This window comes from Mesoplodon densirostris, chromosome 10 (genome assembly GCF_025265405.1).
Source record: "Mesoplodon densirostris isolate mMesDen1 chromosome 10, mMesDen1 primary haplotype, whole genome shotgun sequence".
NCBI lineage: Eukaryota > Metazoa > Chordata > Mammalia > Artiodactyla > Ziphiidae > Mesoplodon > Mesoplodon densirostris.
Window position 1 is genome coordinate 12,517,252 of NC_082670.1, and position 21,991 is coordinate 12,539,242.

Below are 21,991 nucleotides of genomic sequence, written 5' to 3' on the forward strand. Positions count from 1 at the left end.
TGATATGATAGTCCTGGGAGACTCAAGACCTAAAGGAGGAGAATAAGTGTATTTCAGTGCCCACCACTTCTCCCTCACGACAGGGAGTGGGGTGGGTAGCAGGGCCTCATGCCAGCATCTCCCTTGGGTTTGACATAGCTCCTTGCTGAAGGAGTCTAGTGATCCTAGGTGTTGAGGGTGGAGGTGGAAAGGAAGGTGTACAAACCCATTAGCAAAGAATCAAGTGCAGGATCGGCTGTGAAGGGTGAAAGGAAGGGGAAAGATGAGAGTGACCAACGGGCTGGTAGGCGGTGGGGTGGTGTCATGGGCGGTGGAGAGTGAGTGGGACCAGGTGCTCAGAAGAAGGAATTTGAGCCAAAGGGATCTTTGAAGGGTCAACAGTATCATCAGAGGCAAGATGGTTCAGGTAAATAATTAAAGCTCTGTGTTTGTAGGACTCTTCATTGTGTCTTTTTAATCCCACTGGAGCCAAATTTACCTTGGAGCCATGCCTTAACTCTTTTCTTTAGGAAGATTCACTGATCGTGTTCTATTAGGATGTCAGAAAACTGCTCTGCAGGTTATGGAATTTAGTTATGAAAGTTTTTACCTATGGAGCGGGTGTGACTTGTTTTTAGAGTGGAATTTGTATGTTTGTGCCATGTGCGTATATATGCATAATTTCTTTTAAATCGTATTTTCTCTGGCTTGGGGTGATTTGGGGAGGACCTCGCTTGGAGAGGCATGCTTATTACTCGAGTAAATGGCACCTAGGGAAAACATTACCAAGTCCCCAGCTTTGACATTTCCAGGCTCTAGACACAAGAGAATCATGTCTTTTCATAGACACAGTTTACTTCTGTCACTTGTCAGATGGAACAAAAGTTTCAGTAAGTGAAACCTAAGATGTTTAATTTTGGAAAAATGCTCTGAGGCTTGGAAAGTTATTCCTACATTCATGAGCCAGACAATAAAAATAGGTTTCGTTGTTTATTTTAGCTGATGTGCAATAAGGTTTTGACACAGAGTATTGCACTCTCTTACTCTTCCTCCTGTACTTTTTAGATTTAAGGTATTTTATTTTAAAAGCCAGGGCTTTGGGCTTCCCTGGTGGTGCAGTGGTTGAGAGTCTGCCTGCCGATGCAGGGGACGTGGGTTCGTGCCCCGGTCCGGGAAGATCCCACATGCCGCGGAGCAGCTGGGCCCGTGAGCCATGGCCGCTGGGCCTGCGCATCCGGAGCCTGTGCTCCGCAACGGGAGAGGCCACAATGGTGAGAGGCCTGCGTACCGCCAAAAAAAAATAAATGAATAAATGAATAAATGAATAAACAAACAAACAAACCAGGGCTTTGTGAGGTCAGGTGTGTTTACCTGATCTGGCTTTTCTAAAAGCCTCAAATGATAGGTGATTCACTAAGTACTTCATGATATTGGAAATGTGATGGATTTGGTGGCATTAGATGGCATACTTTAATATGCAGTTGCTTGAGCTAATTAAAATGTATTTTGAGGTGTACAAGGGTTAAATAGACAAAGCCTGTTGTAGTGGTACTTTAATAATTCTCTTTCAGTTTCAAATGTTGAAACTTTTTTTAGTTATCAGTGTATTTCATGTTCCTCTAAGGAAGATCAGCAGAAAAGTTGGAGAAACAGACCAAAAAAAAAAAAAAAATCAAAATACCCCTCCGTCTAATCTCCCAGACACAACCACTGTTTCTCATTTCCTTGGTGAAAATGTTACTAAGCCTTCTCTGTGCATATACAATACAAGTCACACACCCCAAATGGAATTGCATTATATTTTTATTTTTGCAATCTGGTTTTCCTATTTCACACTCTCACATAAATACCCCTTCCATTTTGTGGATGTCTCATCATTTATCTAATCCTTGATTTACATGTAGGTGTATTTCTAACTTTTAGGTATCAACTGCTGGTGACACTTCCTCACTTAAGTCTTGGCCTCATCTGGAATCTTAACAGACAAAGTTGATAGTTGGGAATTTGATTAACTTTCTCTTTTATACCTGCATTCTAATTCTGCCGCTGCTTTTTTCGTACGGGTTCCACACCAAACAGAGCTTGTCTGAGCCCCAAAATTTATGCTTAGCCTCAAGAGCCCGGCCACTCCATCACCCTTTACAGGAGTCTCTGGGTAAAGGAAACGGTCTTGAGAGGCTTCAGTATTGGTGGGAAAGAAAGCCTGGCTGCAGAAATCGTGAAGGAATCAAAGACCTGGAAACGATGTTTGTTGCCAAGGATTACAGATCATCCTTTTCTCCAGTTCTCCGTTGTTACCCGTAATAGTCTCAGCGCTAATTTGGAATATGGAAGAGAATGAATCTTGAGAAAAAGCCGGCAAGTAGAGTTCTTAAGCCTTGGTGTTTGTTACCCATCAGTGACACTCAGCAAGCCCAAGACAACTCCCCACAACTCCGTTAAGTATCTTCAGCGAAAACCTGGGGTGGGGAAAAATGATACCGTTAATAATTCTGGGATTAGTGTGTACATGTCAACACAGCAGCCAGTTGTTCAGGGATAAGAAGCTTTAGAGATTTAAAAAATCTGTCTTAAGGCACGCGGAGACCTTTCAGCTAAGTTTGGCAGGGCTCTCTCCTTTCCTATTTAATATCATGACCTAAAATCTCTAAAGGAAAGGCAGAGTGAATAGTGCAGCCCGCCCGAAGTGTTTGCCTGCGGTGTATTTATCTTTAAATGGCTGCGTTGAAGGGGGTCCACATGGCTCCTGCCAGAGGCATAATTAGCATCTTTTTTTGCTGGTGCACATTGGCCGAGATGGGGGAGGGGTGTGTGCCCTGGGCCGCGTGCCTCAATTCTAACCTTCGCTGCATCTTCTGTCACCCGTCTCGTTATTCTTAATGAGTTCTGTCTTCTTCTCTTTGTCCTGACTATGATTATTAGCAGGTTAAAAAAAGCTTAACACAGCAGAGCAGTGGCAGGTTAAATGATTCTCTTATTTATATTTTTCTCTTTATGGGGCTCTGCAAACAAGGGGGATTCCCAAGGGGGATCCCTGAAAATACACATCTACACATGGCTCCTTCTTCTGACCGTGGGTGTCACAGTTCGGAGGAAAGAAGAGAGCTATTTTGGAGGAGGAGGTCTTAGGAAAGACCCACACTGTCAGCCGCGGCGAAGCAGTCCTTTCTGTTTTGGGACTGGTTGCCTATTGTTTCGCGGGTCTTAGAGAATCTTCAGCCATCAGCCGTCATTCAATTGCTAATTAATTCAGCAAGCCTTTATTGAACATTTTTTATATACCAGACACTAGAAAACAGATTAGCAACAGGAAGGCAGTATCCCTGTGGTAGGTGCGATAGACCAACTAGGCAATGCCAGGGTAGAGGGTGCACATGTGGAACAGGAAGGGACTCTGCCCAGGGCTCTCTGGGATGGAGCTGGCTTTGTAGAAGGAGAAAGTTCTGCAGGAGCCCCTGCCAAGGCCTGGGGTGGTGTTGGGTTTGTTTTCTGGAGGGCCCCTCGTTAAAGCAGGGGAGTTAGACGTGTCCGATTCTGTGGGCCCTGGGCTGGATATTCACCGAGGTTCTTCAGCCGAGAGAAGAGACATCACATGTCCAGACCCTTATTATTGAGTAAGATGCTCCCGGCTAGAGGAAGGGCTCTCCAGCGGGTTATTATAGGAACACAGGCCGGAGGCTGAATGATCCTAGTGGATCTTGGGCAGATGACTTAAACCACTCTCAGTCCAAGTGTCTTCTTTTGTAAAATAGGTGTGTAGTGAGCACACAGTTGCTGTGGAGTTAAAGTCATGGGTGTGAAGCAGGCCAGATGGTGCCTGTGGTGACCATCCAGTGGACTTACGTTTCCCAGTGAATTTAGGCAGACGAAGAGGGTATTGGAGGAGCCTTCCATTTGAAAATGAAGAGGAACGATATGAAAGATCAGCTTAGGAGAATGCAGGTACCAGAAAAGACAGACCACCCATGGAACTCTCTCTAAAGGCAGTCCGTTGGCTTTATTGGTAAGGACCACATGTTTTGATAGAGTACTGGCGTTGGGTACTGAGGAAGCCTGGGGTGATTTAGAGGTCACAGAATGAAAGGGGATTAACCTGCTAGAAAGCAATTAAGTAATCCTGCAGTTGCAAGGAACACTATGGCACTAGTAATGAACTTCCTTGAGCAAAATGGGAATACTTTACATGAACTCTTTGGGGAGGAAGGCCCTCTGTCACAGTGATACACAACTTTTTTTTTTTTTTTTTTGCGGTATGCAGGCCTCTCACTGTTGCGGCCTCTCCCATTGCGGAGCACAGGCTCCGGACGCGCAGGCTCAGCGGTCATGGCTCACGGGCCCAGCCTCTCCACGGCATGTGGGATCTTCCCGGACTGGGGCATGAACCCGTGTCCCCTGCATCGGCAGGCAGACTCTCAACCACTGCGCCACCAGGGAAGCCCCACAACTTTTTTTTTGATGGATCCTTTTGAGAGGTGTCGCATCTTAATTTTTGAGAGAGGTAACAGACAAAGTGGTATTCTTGCCACCCTGAGGATTTCAGTGGCCACCCTTACTTTTCTCCAGATCAAACTGGCCTTATGTTCCTCATATGCTTGGTTTTCCGAGAGTCCGTATACTTGGCTGAGTTGTGCTGAGCAAGCAATTTACTTGCCAGGATAGTTTATCAGGCTAGTTATGAAGAAATATGAAACCATCGTGTCCTTAAGCGCCAAGGAGGGGAAGGATGGATCCCCTTTAATTGCTCTGTGACCTCGATCAGTTGTTAAAAGACTCCAAGACATTTTGCTCAGAGGGTTGGCCCCGCTCCAGACTAGCTGGCCTCCGACCAGGCTTTGCCCTCCCTGCAGATAAAGCAGCTCCCTTCTCCCTGCCAGTGGCTGCTGGCGCAGAGTCAGTATCCTTCTCACAGTTGCCTCTGGCCTCCCCCTTAGTTTCTGGAGAGTCCCTTAGTATTTCTCGTCCTTTCTGAAATCCATTTAGAGAAGGTAGATGGCAGTAAGGATAGCCCTGTTTTGTTTACAAAGCACCTTGCTGGCAGCTGACACTAAGGCCATCAGGATCCATGTCCCAAAGGCAAGGTGCCCCTTCTACTGTATTTACGTCTGATAGGATTTGTGGACACTTCTGTGGTGGAGAGAGAGAGCACAGACTTGGGTGTTCAGGTAGTCTCTGTGTGGCCTTGATGAAGTTAATTTCTGACTTGTTTCCACTTCTGCTAGGTTGAGTGTGCTGTGTGGTGTGATCTGCACATGCAGTTGCTGTGAGGAGATCCAGAGACCTCACTGCATTTGACTGGATGTGTATTCGTTTGTGTACGTTTCAAGCCACAGGTATAGACAGCCTCATGGGAAAGACAGTAAGCAGATTAATTAAATGATACTTTCTCCCATTGCTGTGGTTGGCTAGGTCGGCACGCGAGCTGACATGTCAAGAGGGAACGTGGTTCTCGTTGCCAAGTCCCTCATGTCAGGGCTCTTAGAACACGTGCCCTGCCGTGGGGCATTTCCTAAACGTGCAGTCAGACTGGCGCATCTGGGAGCACGTAACTGAAGAGGGGGACAGTGAAGTGACCATCATATCATCCCTCCCTCCCCGTTCTTCCTGAAAAAAGGCTCTACGGGCTGAAGGTTTCCAGCTCTCACGAGGCATTACTCTGCCCAAGTTCCAGAAATTCTAGCTGTTGAGTTCATCTTGTGTTTCCATCCTGTTTCTGTGCACCGCACTGCCCGCCTCCCCTTGTTGCCAGTCTGCTAACTTTCCCATTTAGTAAAGCAGAGAGGAAATAAATTGCCTTGGCTCTCACCTGTGGAAAGTGACAGCCTGCTTTTATAATTTTGAGTTGTTTTTGTCACTGAAGCCATGTGTCAGCCTAATAATGGCACTGAAGTGTGGGTGTTGACAGTGCTTTTGCATATGCTATACCTCATAGGCCTTTGGGGTCATCACAGATGTTATGTCTGAAGACATTAATCTCATTGTCCAGACAAGTAAACTGAGGCTCCTGACAATGGGCACGTGACTGCCAAGCTGATGCTTCATCCTGGACTTGGGGATTCCATGTAGAGTCCTTTTCAATGATTAGCATCCTGTGTTTGGATAACGTGTGTATTATAAGGAAGAGCAGTTCCAGGATGGGCTTCATCGCCCGGGCTCCTCCTTATCCCATAAGGAGTTAGGGGCTCCCTTTGTGTTTGGCCTTTGGCTGGAGGACTGTTTCCCAAGCCCTGCTAAATGTGCCCCTGCTAGTGCCAGAAATGACATTAGCTGCATGTTTAAAAATTTTATTGTAATATTAACTGCATTTTCTTTAGGGCATGTGATATTAATTTTCTAGTGATATAATAGGAGAATCCATTTAAATCATGAATATGAATCACTTTAAAGAAAATAGCAGGTGGATATGGCACATAATCTTAGGGCCTACGGAAGTGGGTGAGGTTTGGGAAGTCTTGGTGTAAATTCTTCTTCCCTGGTAAATTGTAAAGGCCGACCTGGAAGAGACAGGTCATCATTCAGTGTGTTACACTTGTGCCAGTCTTTCAGGGCACTTGGTGTTGACGTGTGGGGTGCGTGAGCGTTCAGGGTGAGTACGGATGTCTGGTCTGTGAGGGTTGCTGGTGCCTGGATCAGTGCCGGGTGCATACACAGTGGGATGAATGGACCAAGGCAGTTGTACCCACTTTCTCCCTTGACTCTCCAGTTCCGAAGGATGGACCTCTCTCCTCTCCTCTAACTCAGGAAATCAGTAAATAACTATCCCTTTCTCCCCCTACCCAGGCCCTACCAGGTCACTTTGAAGTTTTGTATTTTAATTTAATATGATAGTAGGGGCTGATTGCTTTCATTCTGTTTGTGTATCCTGAAGATCAATCACGAACACGCCAAATGGGGGGTGGGGACAGCCCAGAGGTTATTAGGTCAAGCTACAGAATTTGACTCCCCAGCTAAATGACAGCGGGCAAGGAATCCCTTTAGGGTCTTTGCAAAATAGAGCTGAGCTATGTTTAGCGTGTTAAGATAAAGAACTGGTCGGGGGAGGGAAGATAATGAGAACAAGGGCTTGTATGTGTACATGATTCACGGAGAAGAATCCAATTTTATAGAAACCACAGCCCAAATTAGAGAAAGCAAGCTTTTGGATTAAAATGATTTCTGTTGTGGTTGTAACATACCACAGTTTGATTTTTGTCCAGATGAAAACATTTGGTTTTCACTTCAGTAAATATTGTGGAGGCATTGCCAGCTAATTCTGAAAAGTAATGAAATACGGCTTTGGCAAAGCGCAGATGCATTCTGCACTCCCAATTCCACCGACTGATCCAAGTTCAGATTTTTTTTCACGTTTGCTAATGTGCTTGAATAATCAGGAGAGAAAAATATGCCTGCGATTTTAATAGAAAACTGTATATACTAAATATACACGTATAACTACCCCCCCATACCCTATGCAATCCTTAACGCTCTTAAAACACTAAAAACGTTCACTTTTCATTGATTACTCTTTTAAAACTACAGAGTTTGTAAAGGAGCGAGATGGTGTGATTTTGTGTGATAAGCAGCCTGTCTGACTTGCACGAGTGGGGCTTTATACCTCTGATGAGGAGAGCCCACCTGAGGACACCAGGTGTGGGTGCTGCAGAGCCCTTCCTTTCTCAGACCCCTTGTTTTCACCTCCTTCGCCTGTGTTTTGCAGCAGAGCCCTGCTGTAGAAAGGGAAGGTTGTTATTTTCATCCCAGTAGATCCATGCCCATTTTGCTGAATGCTGAACCCACAATGAGCTTTTCAAAAGTTTGCCTCATCTGACATTTGGAGGGAAGACGTTTCCCTAATAAATTTTCTAGAGAGGAAGCTTACCTCTTACATGCGAGAATCTATAAGTTGCCAACTATTTTTAACGAAAAATTCTAAAAACACGTACAGTCTTCTGTTTTCAAATACGAAATGTTAATTTAACTTTCTACTCACACAACCTTGATTTGATTATCTAATATACCTGTTCACCCATTTTATACTGAAGAATGTGGGATAATTTTCACCAGTGATAAACAGCACAGACTTCTGGGTGATTTTAGGGCTTTAAAATATCCTTTCCTTCATCTTTTTCTTTTTTGTGTGTGTGTCTAGCAGATTCCTCCTCCTCTAAACTTATTTGTAAATTAGATAATTGAGCTTGTAGCTAGGCTAAGAAGAAATAAATATGCTCTATGTGAATGTCTTGACTAGTTTGGCTTCTCAGATGCTTTTGGTTTTCTTTTATGTATTTGAGGTTCTTCTTCGGCTATTCTCTAGGTATTACCAGACAACAGTCAGTGTTTCTCCATCACCTTGATTATGAAATGTGAGGTGATCTTACTGGTTTTGTGTCAACAAGAAAGAAAGAAGCTGTTTCTGCTGCCTTTCCCCTAGTGCTGTGCTTTCTCCTGATCTGGAATGTTGGCTTGGCCTCTCCGTGGCTTTGCAGATGGACACGTCAGCGGGGTCTTAGAGGGATTTCCAGTAGCTACATGGTGACAGAGCTTTGGAATATGCAGCATTAGACTCTGTTGGATTTAGTCTTTACTCCTTGCTTCAGTTTGACTACAAGGTTAATGAGAGGTACGGGTATGCAGGTCCCCAGTAAAATGCTGGAGGTCTGGTTTTTCTGGGGGAGAAGGCTGTAGTTGATGAGGCCACTACTGAGGGACAGGTCATAGATTGGCAGTGGCTTCTTGAACAAAGCCTGGAGAATAGCAAGGCCATACCCAGGCTTGGGGAGAGTGCTGTCCATGATGAGTGGCACCTGCGGAGGGGAGAGTTGGCACAAGCCTAATATTTGAACCAAGGGCATTTTGCCTCTTAGTGGTCCAGTGGTAAGGAATCCGCCTTACAATTCAGGGGACTCAGGTTCTATCCTTGGTCGGGGAACTGAGATCCCACATGCCACGGGGCAGCTAAGCCCACGGGCCACAACTACTGAGCTCACACGCCTCAACTAGAGCCCGCAGTGCCACAAACTACAGAGGCCATGCCATCTGGAACCCACGCGCCACAGCTAGAGAGAAGCCCACGTGCCGCAACAAAAGATCCCACATGCCTCAACGAAGATCCCGTGTGCCGCAGCTAAGACCCAACGCAGCCAAAAATAAATAAAATAAATAAATAATAAATAAATCTATATAAAAATGGATTCATAAGATTGGTTGTTTTCTGCTTTTGTTGAAGAAATTACCCCATATGCTTTCTTTAAGATGTTAATGAAACTTGGATTCTGAACTGAGCTCCTAACATCCCCTCCATTTTAGTTCTTTGGAACATAAATATAATGTTCACCCCATTCTCAGAATCTTGAATGTAAGGAATGTGATGCTTTATGCATTGGGTTTGAGTTTCAAAAACTCCTCAACAGATTCTGTAGGTGGCAGTTAATTATTTCTCATGTGTTTCATGTAGATTTTACCTCATTCTGTTTGAAACATAGATTTACTTTCCCCCTTTTAAAGTTACTCCCAAATGGCCTCTGTTGCAGTTTATTGCCTTTTCTCCTGCGGGGGGTGGGGGGTGGGAAAGAGGAAGATGAAGCGGGTAATGGTTTACTTCCTGGAATTATAGCCTTTAATCCTGCTTCTCTCAGACAGAGGGCAGAGTGGGCTGTGGAAGTTACTGCAGGGTCTACACAAAAACCTGCTTTTCACAGTACTAAACCATTTTCTGATTTCAGCCACTGGTCAATGCATCCAAGATAGTGTGTAGGAAGGCTCTTCTTTAAAGGAAGTTAGATGTGGATATTCTGATCTCCAAGGAACTTGAAGAGATTTATTTATTTAACCTATTCCTTCTCATTCTACTGAAGAGGGAAATGTAATGGCTGAGTCTGTAACTTTCAAGTGTTGAGTCCCCAGCTCTGCCTGTCTGGCAGCATGTAGTGTGTTACCTTGTGTCATGTTACATGCTAGAATGAGTTGGAGTTTATGGTAAATTTCCTGTTCTTTCTCTTTTTTCTTTTTTTACTCAGAACCTCTTTTGAGTGCTGAAATAAGGTTTCTTCTGCTTTTTCTTAAGTACTTAAAAAGTTAGATTTAGGATCTAATGGTATGGGTATATTTGGCTGTGGAGGTACTTATGTATATCTGTGTGGATGGTAAGTTCCAACTGAAAACTTCTAAGTAGGAAGCTAGTAAGGGTGGTGTCTCCTCTTTTTCTATTCAGTCTTGTACCAGTTGTAAAACCACTTAGTACATGGGTAAACATATTGTTAAGTGGAAATACGGTCAGATACTTCCTCCTCCTTTTTTTTTTGAAAAACTTCATCTCTAACTTCTATTTGATTAGACGATTTCCCCCAAAGCCTGTGTCAGACCTTCCTTCTGTTGTAGAACCTGCTTCTAATTGGAAGTGATCAAAGGGGAGAAAACAAAGGAAATGGCTTTTGTCAGAGTGTATCCAATTCTGTTACCCGCAGAAGTTTTGTCACATAGATCCCTTTGGAGTTTCATCTCCATTCAGTGGTGTGACCCACATAACTTGTGGGGTTTTGAGTATTGATAGGTCATTGGCGACAACAAGAGGAAGGTACTGTCTTTGCCTTTGTGTTTCTGGGAGCCGGGCGGTTTTGGTTTCCCACTTCAGTGCCGTGATACCACTCAGTCATGTCCGTCTCCTTGTTAGAACATGCAGCCCCGCAGTTGGACAGGAATGGTTTAAACCATTGTGGTTGAAGTTCGAGATCCCTATTTGGGAAGGAGAGCAAATTTGGTTACTTGAATCTTGACCTTTGCTCCTGGAGTGTTACCTCATTCACAGGAAACTGTCGAGAAGAAATGAACTTCACATTTATTAGTTCTTCTGTTACTTGATGGTAGCTCTCCTCAAGGTACCTAATGGGAAAGAAGATTGACGTGTGGCCAGAAATGAACTCAGGGGCTTAAAAAAATTTTGATCCATTAATCAATTAATTTGGGGGATTTTTAACAGCCTTCGGTCCCAAACAGTATACCAATTAATTGACAGATCTCCTCCTGAAAATTCATGATTCGATAAAGAAGAACTGTATTGTGCTTCTTTGTAATATTGAGCTTATTTTCTGGTGATATTGTTCTGTCTTATGTTGAGAAACAAAACCATTTGGGGATGAGGAGGTCAAGGTGTGAAGGGAGTAAGGGATGTGTATGAAGAGGGTTTTTCATGTTTTTAAACCAGGCTTTCAGCTAAAGTTATGCAGGAATTTATTTTAATAATTTTACATGCTATTAACCTGATCATCATATCAAAGTAGCTTCCAAATATATTGTGGGTTTTGGGAACCCATCCGGGTCATTCACCCCATATGAATATGAGATAGTTTCCTTCTATAAGGAAATGTCATGTTTTGTTTTCACTACTTCTGTCTCATTGTCTCTTCTTTCATTTTAAATTTGTTCGCCCAAATTCTTACTTTTTAAGTCTAGAAAGCTAAAGACATAACCCAGAATAGTCTCTTGTCCTTGACACTGTGGGTAGATTTTTAACAAAAAAATTATTAATTTTTCTTGCTCAGTTCAGTCCTTGGTGGTTTTCCCCTTCCCTTCTTAAGAACTATTCAAATGAGGTTTTTAAAATTTTCATTTGTTACGTTTGGTGAATGGCATCATCCCCCTGCTGGGGGATTTTGCTTGAAATCTGTGAAAAGGACACAGATGGAGTTGTATTTCCTGGGGGATGTTTGAAAAATAAATTAAAAATGGCAGTAGAGATAAATAGCTTTGTTTTATCTGCTCAGTCAGGAGGATTTAAGTTTGTAACTTAACGAATGGCTCCATTTGAAGTGCGCCTCTGGAAGGGGTGTGAGGATCCAGGCCTGTGTTTATGCACCTTCTTTTAAACCCACTAGGTTCTCCTGCGCTGCCCAACAGCATGGTATATTTTGGAAGCTCTCAGGACGAGGAGGACGTCGGGGAGGAAGATGATGAGTCAGAAGACGTCAAAACAGCTACCAACAACGCTTCCTCTTCATGCCAGTCAACCCCCAGGAAAGGAAAAACCCACAAGCATGTTCACAATGGACAGGGTAGGCCCACTGTTGAATTTGGGTTAAAAAAGATAAAATCCAAAGCTTTGGGTGAAACGTAGAATCGATCCTATGTTGAGAAGATGAAGGCTGCAGAGCTGGTGGCGAAGCTAGTTTTGGATGCTTCTTTAAGTACCAGGCACTTAGCAGACATTGGTGTAACCCAGTCCAATCAAGTGTGTTCTAGACAAATACATTGTTAAGATGAGGATACATATTCTTATGTTTGCGGAACTGATGATAAATTCCGTAAGAGCGGCAGACGTAGGAATTGGAAGAGGAAGACGTCACATCTAAACAGAGATGGTCAAGATGATTTTGTGAAGACACTATTGTGATGATCAACTTACTGTTGTGATTTTAGCAGGCAGAGATAGTGAAGAAAGGAAAGTGTTATCCAGTGTGTGAAATCAAGTACATGCATATGTATTGTGAACTAGACTGATCTTTTTTCCCCCCCTCGACTGTTAACATCGTGGGGGAGGACATGTAGCCCACAAAACAGGAACAAAAGCGTTGAATATGAGAGAGAGAAAAGTATAAATAAGTTGGCTGTGGAAAGTGCTCAGTGGTTTTTCAACAGGGAGGTGACTTAATTGGAGTTACATTCTGAAAAGATTAAGCTGGCATCAATTAAGAGGATTTCATAAAGGGAAATGATGTAAAGAAGAGGAAACACATTGACAGGCTGTAATTGTAGGCAATTACCTGGCCAGAGGTAACTAAAAGGTGGTCAGGGCAATGTAAATGGGAGGATATAAGTACAACAGTGTGTCGGTAGATACAGAAATACTGCAGTGAGTAGGGTTGAGAGGACTTGATGACTAATTGGATGAGCATGGGGTGGGGGGAAAGGAAGTAAGAAAAGACGAAAGAAAAAGAGAGTGGAGCAGGGAGCATGAGGCTGGGAGAGGTGATGGCTGTTTTCTGTGAGTTCTTAACCAGGTTCTTTGCTCGAGATCATACTTGCGTTGGGACTCACGGAGACCCTCGAAGGCAGAGCGTCCCCGTCTACAAATGGCAGAAAACCAGTGCTGCCCAGTAAGTGATTGAGGCAGAGGAGAGCTGCTCATTTTTTTTCCCTCCACGGCTGTGCACTGGACTACTCCTTGTCTTTCTGGACCCAGTGGGAAGTGGAGGTGCAGGACCAGCATCGCTTAGAGGTGACAGGAATCTGTCTCACCTGCACCATGGTTGGGCATTTTTGCCTTGTCAGTTGAGTGATTATTCATCTGTCCTGCTTCTTGCTTAGGGCTGTGTTTAGGTGGCATAGAGACATGACAAAATGTGACTCGAGGACCTGACAGTTTGTTGGGGAGATGAGGTTAATAATCTCAGTGCATAACTCAGTATTTCTCAGCCTCCACCTCCTCATCTGTAAGGTAGGGATTAAGTGAAGTGTTTGTGTAGCCTGTTAGCTGTGTGTGTAGACATGTTCATAGTTAAGGGGTGGCTTCTCTAACTTCCTTTTAGTGGGTGGTGTTTCAGTAATCCCCTTTGTGAGAGGGTGGATTGAGGGCTGTTTTCCATGAATGACAGTAAAAATATGAGCGTTTTCAGGATGGGTTCATCTACGTTATCTCTTTTGATTCCATCTACTTACTCCACAGCAGAATCATTGGGAGGTGGTCAGGGCAGGAGGTGTTTCTTGCTTTACAGTTGAAGAAATGGAAGATCTGATACCTTGCACCCATCACCCAAAGTGGCAGATGGCAGTCAAGATTTTTGAAATGCCCCCCGCGCTAGACACTACTCTATAGTAAGGGTGAGCATGTGAACAGTCGTGCTTTGCGGTGGGTCCAGTCTGTGCTGTGATGGTGGCGCTTCCACTCTCGTCTGGTCGACAGCAGCAAAGAGCCAGTGCCACAGGCCATGGCCTGGGAGACACAGCTCTGCGTGGGTCTCCAGTTGTGCTGTCGCCACGTGGCTTTCATGTCTTTGGAGGTTTCATGTCTTGAAAAACCCAAAGGATGGCAGTGCTTGCTTCTCTGCGAGGCCAGTGGAAGGAATGGGCTGAAGCCAGCTCGAACGTGCACGGGCCGTTAGGAAAGCTTCTCCAGTGTCAAGTGACCCAGAGAAAGATGAGAGTTTTGTTGAAAAAGAGAAGTCAGCTTTGGAGAAGGCCAGTTCCTGCCTCAGATTCGGTATTTCAGAAAAACACTGAGTTCTCAACACCTAGTTAGTCGAGCTTACTTACCTGCCCTGTTCTACATCCTCTGTGACATGAAGAAGGCCGATGACAAGAAAGAGAACTGCCACCAGCAGGTTATTAAAGCAAGACTTAGTGACACTGGGGAGTAAGGCCGCCCGGCAGGAGGGCGTAGGGAGATTTCTGAGGGTACTGTCCTCGGCAGCAGAGATTAGAGAGCCATCACCCAAAAGTGGTGAAACGAAAACGTAATAATCTTTGAAAACTGAACATTTAGCTGTGGAATAGTGTTCCTTTCTCAGCCATTTCTAGATCATTGAAATTATACTGTAACACCAAATTGCATAACACACACATTTGTTCCTTCCCACCCCCCATTCTGTTCCCATAAAGGTCTTTATCAGCATCAACTAGTCACCAGGAGCTTCGTTTCCTGTCCCCTTTTAAGGCTTAATTAGCTGTGTCTTGCTGGGTAGGCATTTAATTTCTCTGAGTCTTAATTTCCTCTTCTATGAAACAAGCAGGATAGTGCAGGTGGGCATTCATTTGTCCCTTCCTTCATTTATATCCCGGAATAAAGAAATAGTTAACCGCCTGTGTCTCGGGTACAGGAATCGTTACCATTGAGATCTGTTATGGTGGATGGTGGGCATTGCTGTGTGTTAAAGGGAAGTGGCTTTTCCAGGATGACCTGATGAGCTGGGTGAAGATCCCTAACTAAAATTTTATTCCTGGAATCCGTTTTTTCCCTCCCTGAGACATTAGTACCATTTTCAGATTTAAAACATTTATATCGCACCCTGTTTTCATCTCCTCCTCGTTCCCATCTATACTGTATCTTCTTGTCCCTATTGGGACCCATAGGAAACTTGGTACCCTGTTGTCTCCCGCAGAGTATGAGTTGCAGAATGGCAGCAGTGAACCCCAGGACTCTAGTGGTTTTCACAAGAATCCTCCAAGCAGTCAGGCTGGGATCACTGAGAACTCTGTTTCTGTGATGAACAAATACAGATCAAACAGTGGCAGAATTCCCGTGGCAGCTTAAACTTGTCTTTCCTGCTTTGTTTTTACTGAGACCCTTTTCTTTGTAAATATAGAGCAGAATTGCTTGAAATTCCTTGTAATGGGATTTCATCTTGGGTACCTATCAGTTATAAAACGGATATTTGTTTAAACGTGACATCTGTCAACAGAATGAAACAGATATTCCTAAAGAGGGTTCACTTGTAATAGAAAGTTCTCTGCGGGAGTACAGAAGGTGTTTACCTGGTCTGTTGGCATGGCATCGGGCCAGTGGCTTTATCGGTAAAGAAAGCAGATAGATGGTCGGTGATTATGTATATGAGGAAACTGCTTGGGCTCACCCAGGACCAGCCCTGATTGACTTTGTTTCTTCTGTCTGGGCTTCAGAGGGGGCCTCCTTCAGGCTCAGAAAACTGATCTTTTGCAGTTTAGGTTCAGAGAGCACCTGCAGAGCGCCAAGCTTGATTAGATTTGCAAGGCACTGCTGACTGGTTGCGTCCTGATGAGCCGCAGGCCGGTGTCAGAGGGTTCCTGAGCCATGAGGCCAACCACTTGGGCATGCCGCTCCCCAGAGTGGATGAGAGGGCCCTGTGGCGTGACACCTGTAACACGAGGAAGCCAGTGATGCTCTCGTCCTGCTTCACGTGGTCCTCCCACGCCTCAGCCCCCATTCCCTGGTTTTAGAGGGCACTTGGTGAACAGAAGCTAAGAATCATTCTTGCGAGTAAAGTAAGCTCTCTGACTGCATGGGAAGAAAAGGCGGGCTACAGTTCGTGAATGAGATGAGGGTGTTCCTTTTCCCTGCCCTTGCCTTAGTTTTTGATTGACTGATTGATGGATACTTGCCTCAGTTTTACTCCCTTATTTTCCAAAAAGTAAAATCTACAGACAGATCATCTCCGTTTCCTTCTGATTTTGGACTGAGGTGAACAGTGTACAAGTGTTAAAATAGATTTTCTAACAGGGAAAACCTGGATGAGGCCATAATCACCGTGTGGTCAAGCAGGTCCTCAGAATTGCGGACTTTTTCCACATGAGAGAGTGGAAAAGCAAGCAGCCTTTGTGTTCTTCTCCCTGACACAGGATTTCTCTTGGCCAGCGGTGCTTGCCCCTGCTTCGTATGCTGTTGATGTCGAGGAGTGTCGGGAAGTCCAGCAGCATCTGTACCCTCCCCCGGGAGCAGCACCCTCACTGAAATGTGGGGAGATAAATGCACAGAAAACCAAATAGGGAAAACTAACTATTACGGGGGTAGTAGCTTTGGCCCAAAACCCTGATTTGGCGGCAGGTCCAAAGTTTTATTTAGGCTGTGTTGGTTTGAAGAGGTGAGAACCCAAGCTGCCGATGGTGTCCTGCTTTATCTCGTTTCTCCCCTAAACTTGAACCCCAGTGAAGCAGCAGGTTCCCTACAGAGCAGGAGTGGAGCTAGTGGAAGCTGATACCAGGAGAGAACGCACGCTCCCCCTGCCCTCCCCCTGCCCTCCCCATAGGTGTCTAATGGGGCCTGGCTGGGGCAGTGCTCAGCTTCCCAGGGATAGGAGCCCTGACCCCAGTAGTCCCCTGCCAGAGCCTGGTGACCCCAGGCACATGTTTAGTTGTGCAAACATTACCGAGGACTCAAATGTTCTCATTTACAACCCACTGCGCATCCTAATGGAAGTGGGTGTGTTTATTAAAATGCATGATCTGAAATGACAAGGGATGGCATCACACGTGCTTTTGACCTTGGCTCAGCACTCAAGGGTTACCATAACAATGCCTCCAGCAGCTTCTATTTCGATGGCTCTTCAGAGTTTCCAAAATGTGCTTCAGTGTACAGAACCTCAAATGATCCTAACAGTAGAGCCCTTAGGTAATCTCTGTATTTGGCCATAAAACAGCACAATCAAAACGTGGCTCTTGTATTTGTGTTACAAGTTGATATTTGAAGTGGCTCGGTTTTTGAGAAGTTCTCGTCATTGGTAATTGTTTTTCAGCAGGGTAAGTGAGGTAGGGGAGAGGAATTAATGCTTTTGTCTGGAATGATTCTGGTTTTGGTTTTTCCTCGGTGGTGAGGCATTCCTTACCCTTTGCACAGGAGAACTCAGTGAGGGTGGATTGTTCACATCAGCCCCATGTTGTATATTCTCCACATGCTTGTTTTGCACTTAATGAAAAATGGAAGGAATAGCAGAGACCACTGTTTCTTTGTGTGCTCCTCTCTTTCTGAAGAAGGACATTTCTTACAAGTCTTTTTTTTTCTTTTTTCTTTTTTTCACAAGTCTTTTTTAAACAACATGTCATCGGACTCCCAGCTGGAATAATTTCATTGCTTTTGGATTGACATGGTCAGGGTAGGGGGGAGTTGTGTAAGGGCCGAAAAGCGGTTGCTTGGGTGACTTCACCACATTTCTGCCCTGTGATTGCCTTTGAGGTGCATTCAGCAGCCCCTCTGTCTGGGTGGCGGAGGGGTGGGTTGTGTGGGCAGAGCTGGGGTCCCCCCGTGTGCCACGGGGAGATGCGCTCCAGCTGAGAAACGCTTTTTCCTTTTACCTTCCACCCCTCTTCCATTTGGGGCCACTTGACCTAGTGGCCGAGATCAGGACACAGATCAGGACACTGAGGCTTGTCTGCCCATATGCAGTTGCAACTTTGGGCACTTTTAGTTTTCTTATCTTTAAAGAGGTAGGAGGAGTGCTTTTTCATAGGTTTTAATTTTATTTTTAATTAATTAATTAATTAATTAGTGGCTATGTTGGGTCTTCATTGCTGTGCGCAGACTTTCTCTAGTTGTGGCGAGCGGGGGCTACTCTTCATTGCGGTGTGCAGACTTCTCATTGCAGTGGCGTCTTGTTGCGGAGCACGGGCTCTAGGCACGCGGGCTTCAGTAGTTGTGGCGCACGGGCTCTAGATCTCAGGCTCAGTAGTTGTGGTGCACGGGCTTAGTTGCTCCGCGGCATGTGGGGTCTTCCCGGACTAGAGCTCGAACCCATGTCCCCTGCATTGGCAGGCAGTTCTTAACCACTGCACCACCAGGGAAGTCCTTTCATAGGTTTTTGTGACTGGCAAATGAGTCAATATAGGTTTTATTCCTATGTGGTAGAGAACACTGTATTGGCTGTTAACTCCATGTGTGAGTGAGAAGATCTGGAAGTCTGGAACAACCTTGCAGTTGATAAGAGAATCCTGGAAAGTTAGTACGTTTCAAATACCTGGCACGCAGTGAGGGCTGCCCGAGGGGGCTGCTGTTAGCACTGTGACGTTACTGACCGCATCTGAAGGAGTTGCTCCGAGTGTGGTAGATGGTCGCTGGTGACACCTGTCCACCAGTATGAGCAGCCCGTCCCCGTTTCTTTTCATCTTGCTGAAGCGTTTGCTCTCTCGGTCCACGCGGGACCTTGGGGATATACACACACATCTAGGACCGCTCTGGCCCCTGGTGGTTTGGTGTGCGGACGGACACCTGGCTTTTCCATTAGGGTTCAGGAGTGGGTAGGGATGGCGTTTCATTTGGGGGTGATGAAAACATTTTAAACTTGTATTTTTGTGGTGATGGTTGCACAACTCTGTGAATATGCCAGAATCCACTGGATGGTACGCTTTGAATGGGTGTAGATCACATGCTATGTGAATAATAGCTTACTAAAGAGAAACGAAAGTCTGTTAGCAATGAGTGAGTGACAGATGCACTCAGCCCAGCGCCTGGTGCTTGATGAGTTCTCAGAAGGGGGGTGCTGGCTACTGTCCTGTTGCTGGCCTCAGGCCCCATGACTCTTCTAAAGAACTGTAATACTCTGCAGTTCTGAAGAAATTAAGATAATGTATTCGATTTTCAGAATCTTTAAACAATTTTGTTGTCCGTACTTGCCTGGGATACGTTTATATCATACATATTATGAATTGAATCTCTGAGCTGTTCACCCAGCTGCTCAGTATTTAGTGTTTCCAGCTAAATTCATCTGTCTTGTCTTAAGGGGACTTTTTAGTCACTTGGGAAGTTGTGCTGTTCCCAGAGTCTATACAGTGTGAGTATAGGATTTCCAAAAGTCATTCCTTTCCTGGCTGGAGGGTTGGTGTGGTACAGTAGCAGATCTACAGAATTTATTTGGAGAACCTTGAAAACAGTCCTTATTACAATGCAGATATTTCTGTATTTGGTTTTCTGTACTAATATTTTTATTCTGCAAATAACCAATTCTTCTCTAACTTGTAGAGTGACTGTGTACATGGAGTGCCTTCCAGTTTAACTCTTGTGCACACTTTGAAGGTGTCTCTCTCCCCCAGTTTGTTGTGAATAGTTAGAGCTTCCTTGTTCAGATCCGAAGGTGGGCTAGAGTCTTGCCATTCACTTCAGAAGTGGTTGGCTTTTTAGAATTCATATCCTTGAATGCAGGGCTTTATGAAACCCTGAGCTACAAAAACAGTTCATTCATTTGCTCTTCCACAGTTGACGCTTGTCCCCGTCTGAGTATAACCCATAGTTCTCTGCTCTGTCTTATTTCTGGAGGGTGGGAAAGTATGAGATTCCTCTTGGACCACTGCCCACCCTCCCAGCAGGCCCTCAGCCTGGGCAGTCCTCTGTCCTTGCCATGGCACGTTGGAGAATGCAAGAGCCATGGAGCCACCAGAATCGGGGACAGGCAGGGGGTCAGTCACCATCTGGCCATCCGTCTTGTCCTTTCCTTGGTTCCTTTGGGGGCCAAGGGGGCCAAGAAACCATTTTTCAATGACAGAAGCCATTCATTTGGATTGATGGTCTTTCTGATGCCCTGACCTTTATATTCTCATAAAGGTCATGTGCCATTTTCAAACTTTGGTATCTGCAGTTATTAGGATCCTATGTAAGAAACGTGTTTAATTGGCAAATCTATCTAACTCTGTCAGGTTCATTACATCAGTATCCATAATGTATTCACATTTCTAGATCTTGGAACCCTGGTAATAACCAAGTTTTGATAGGAAAAACATTTTATGACTTACAGATTCAGGTTCTTACAAAGAGGAGAAAATCCAATTTGCTTTAAAAATTGTTTTCAAGAGAGTTGTTTCCTGTTCCACACGTAACCGAAGTGGTAAGATTTCACTGAGTGGGAATTCCAGAGGCTTCGGTGTAAACCAGTAGAACGTGGGTGCTTGGAGGCCTCTGTAGGTTTCAGCCCTTGCTGTGGGCTCCCAGCATGACCTAGATCCTCATGGGGCTTATGCTGACCTACAAGTCCTGGCTTTCTCTACCGTGACACGTGACTGCCGTAGCTAAGTCAGTGGAGCCGTTCTTACCCAGGGCAAACCGGGTTACAGCACTCACACAGGCGGCATTAAAATCCTTTTGAACTGTTGGCACAGGTTGGCAGACACATTCCATTGTTTTCAGACAATAGTGACTCAAAGTTGAACTGGCTCCAGGGAGCCAGTGCGGCTTTTGTACAGTAACAAGGATTCAGTGCCAGCCGATTGATGGAGTCTGTCTTCCCCGAGTCAGGACGCCTTGTAATGACACGAAGCTTACATTTAAATATCTGGCTCCGGATCAGAAACTTGGCGTGCTTCTCTTTTCCTTTCTGTAGCACAGTCTTCTCTATTTACAGCGATTCTTTTTTTGTCCCTTCGGTTTGTTTTGGGGGTGGGACGGGGAGCAGGTCTTATTTGAGGTAATTTGGGGGTTAGTCCCACGTTCAGCTTCCTGCTTCTTCTTTCCTCCTGTGCATCGTGTGTCTGCTGGCAGACCTTCTGGCCCAGCTTTTGGGAATGGCTCTTGTATTTCTCCTTCAAGGTGAAGGTTAGATGTGCTGGGTCATCTCAGGATATCAGGACTTTTGCCAGATGCCAAGCAAGGAGTCCTCTTTCCTACTCACCTAATAAAAAACTTGCTGTCGTTCAGATGAGGTGCCTTTGGCAGCACAAATAATTAGCAAGATTGGGGCGCCTGGCTCTGGCAGGGGAAGCGGGCAGGCAGAAGTGCCTCTGCTGGCCTGTGTGCTCTGTTTAAAGGGAATGACTGATTTCAGATGTGGGTCTTTGCTGTTATTGCGGGCGCTTTTAAGAAGATCACCTTTCTTATATTTGCACAACTCCTTTCTCTGAAGAACGGATAGCATACTTTACATATATTTGGAATACTTTAGCGATTCCTGGAGGGCAGATAAGGGCAGGCAGCTGGTTTGTTTTGTAGTTGCGGGAATTGAGTCGCAGATGTGTTTGGATCTGGTGGCTAGAAATCGCAACCAAACTATCCCTGTCCCTCCAAGAGGTTGTGTATGGAGTGAGGGTTTTAAAGACCTTATGATCAGCATTTTATCGACTGCCTTGTGGATCCCCCAAGAATCTCGTCCGGATCTGTGTGGACAGAGTCAGATGGGGGAACACCGTTTAGTACAGACTCTGGAGCTGTAGACGTGAGTTCCTCCTTGGAAAGCATCGCTTTCCACCTCACAAATGATCGCGGGATTGCTGGTGAAGACGTTTCTAAAGTGCCTTCTTGTCCGTTTCTTTTTCATCCCTTTCTGGGAGCAAACCTTACCTTCTGAAGTGACCCTAAGTCAGAATACCAGCCTTTGGATGTAAAGGTTTTGCTTGCCGTGGTGTGGAAACCCTCGTCTTCAGACCATTTAACTTTCAGAGTATGTGTATATAAATCAGTATATTTGTCTCTGTTCATTAATGCAGAGGTGTTTGTATCTGAGTACAATACAATTTCCTAATATGGTTCACTGTGATAAATGCTTTTTTCCTCTCCTTAAAGAAATGAGTCCAGTTATTTCTTTTAATTGGAGACAGTGTGTGTGTGTCCTCTGTACATCTCGAACTTTCTGTCTCTTATGTTCACAGGGTTTAGGCTTTT

The 21,991-nt window shown here is 45.0% G+C and overlaps 1 protein-coding gene across 2 annotated transcripts in view; it reads left to right on the top strand.

Annotated features, from left to right (window-relative positions):
* Window positions 1–21,991, top strand: part of JARID2 (jumonji and AT-rich interaction domain containing 2) — a 245,507-nt gene that overhangs the window by 185,912 nt on the left and 37,604 nt on the right. The window contains exon 6 of one of the 2 annotated variants that reach the window (XM_060110539.1): window positions 11,826–12,002. The exons of the other annotated variant lie outside the window; for it this stretch is intronic. Within the exon in view, the coding sequence (XP_059966522.1) occupies window positions 11,826–12,002 (177 nt within the window). The remainder of the gene's footprint in view (window positions 1–11,825; window positions 12,003–21,991) is intronic. 2 annotated transcript variants of the gene reach the window in all.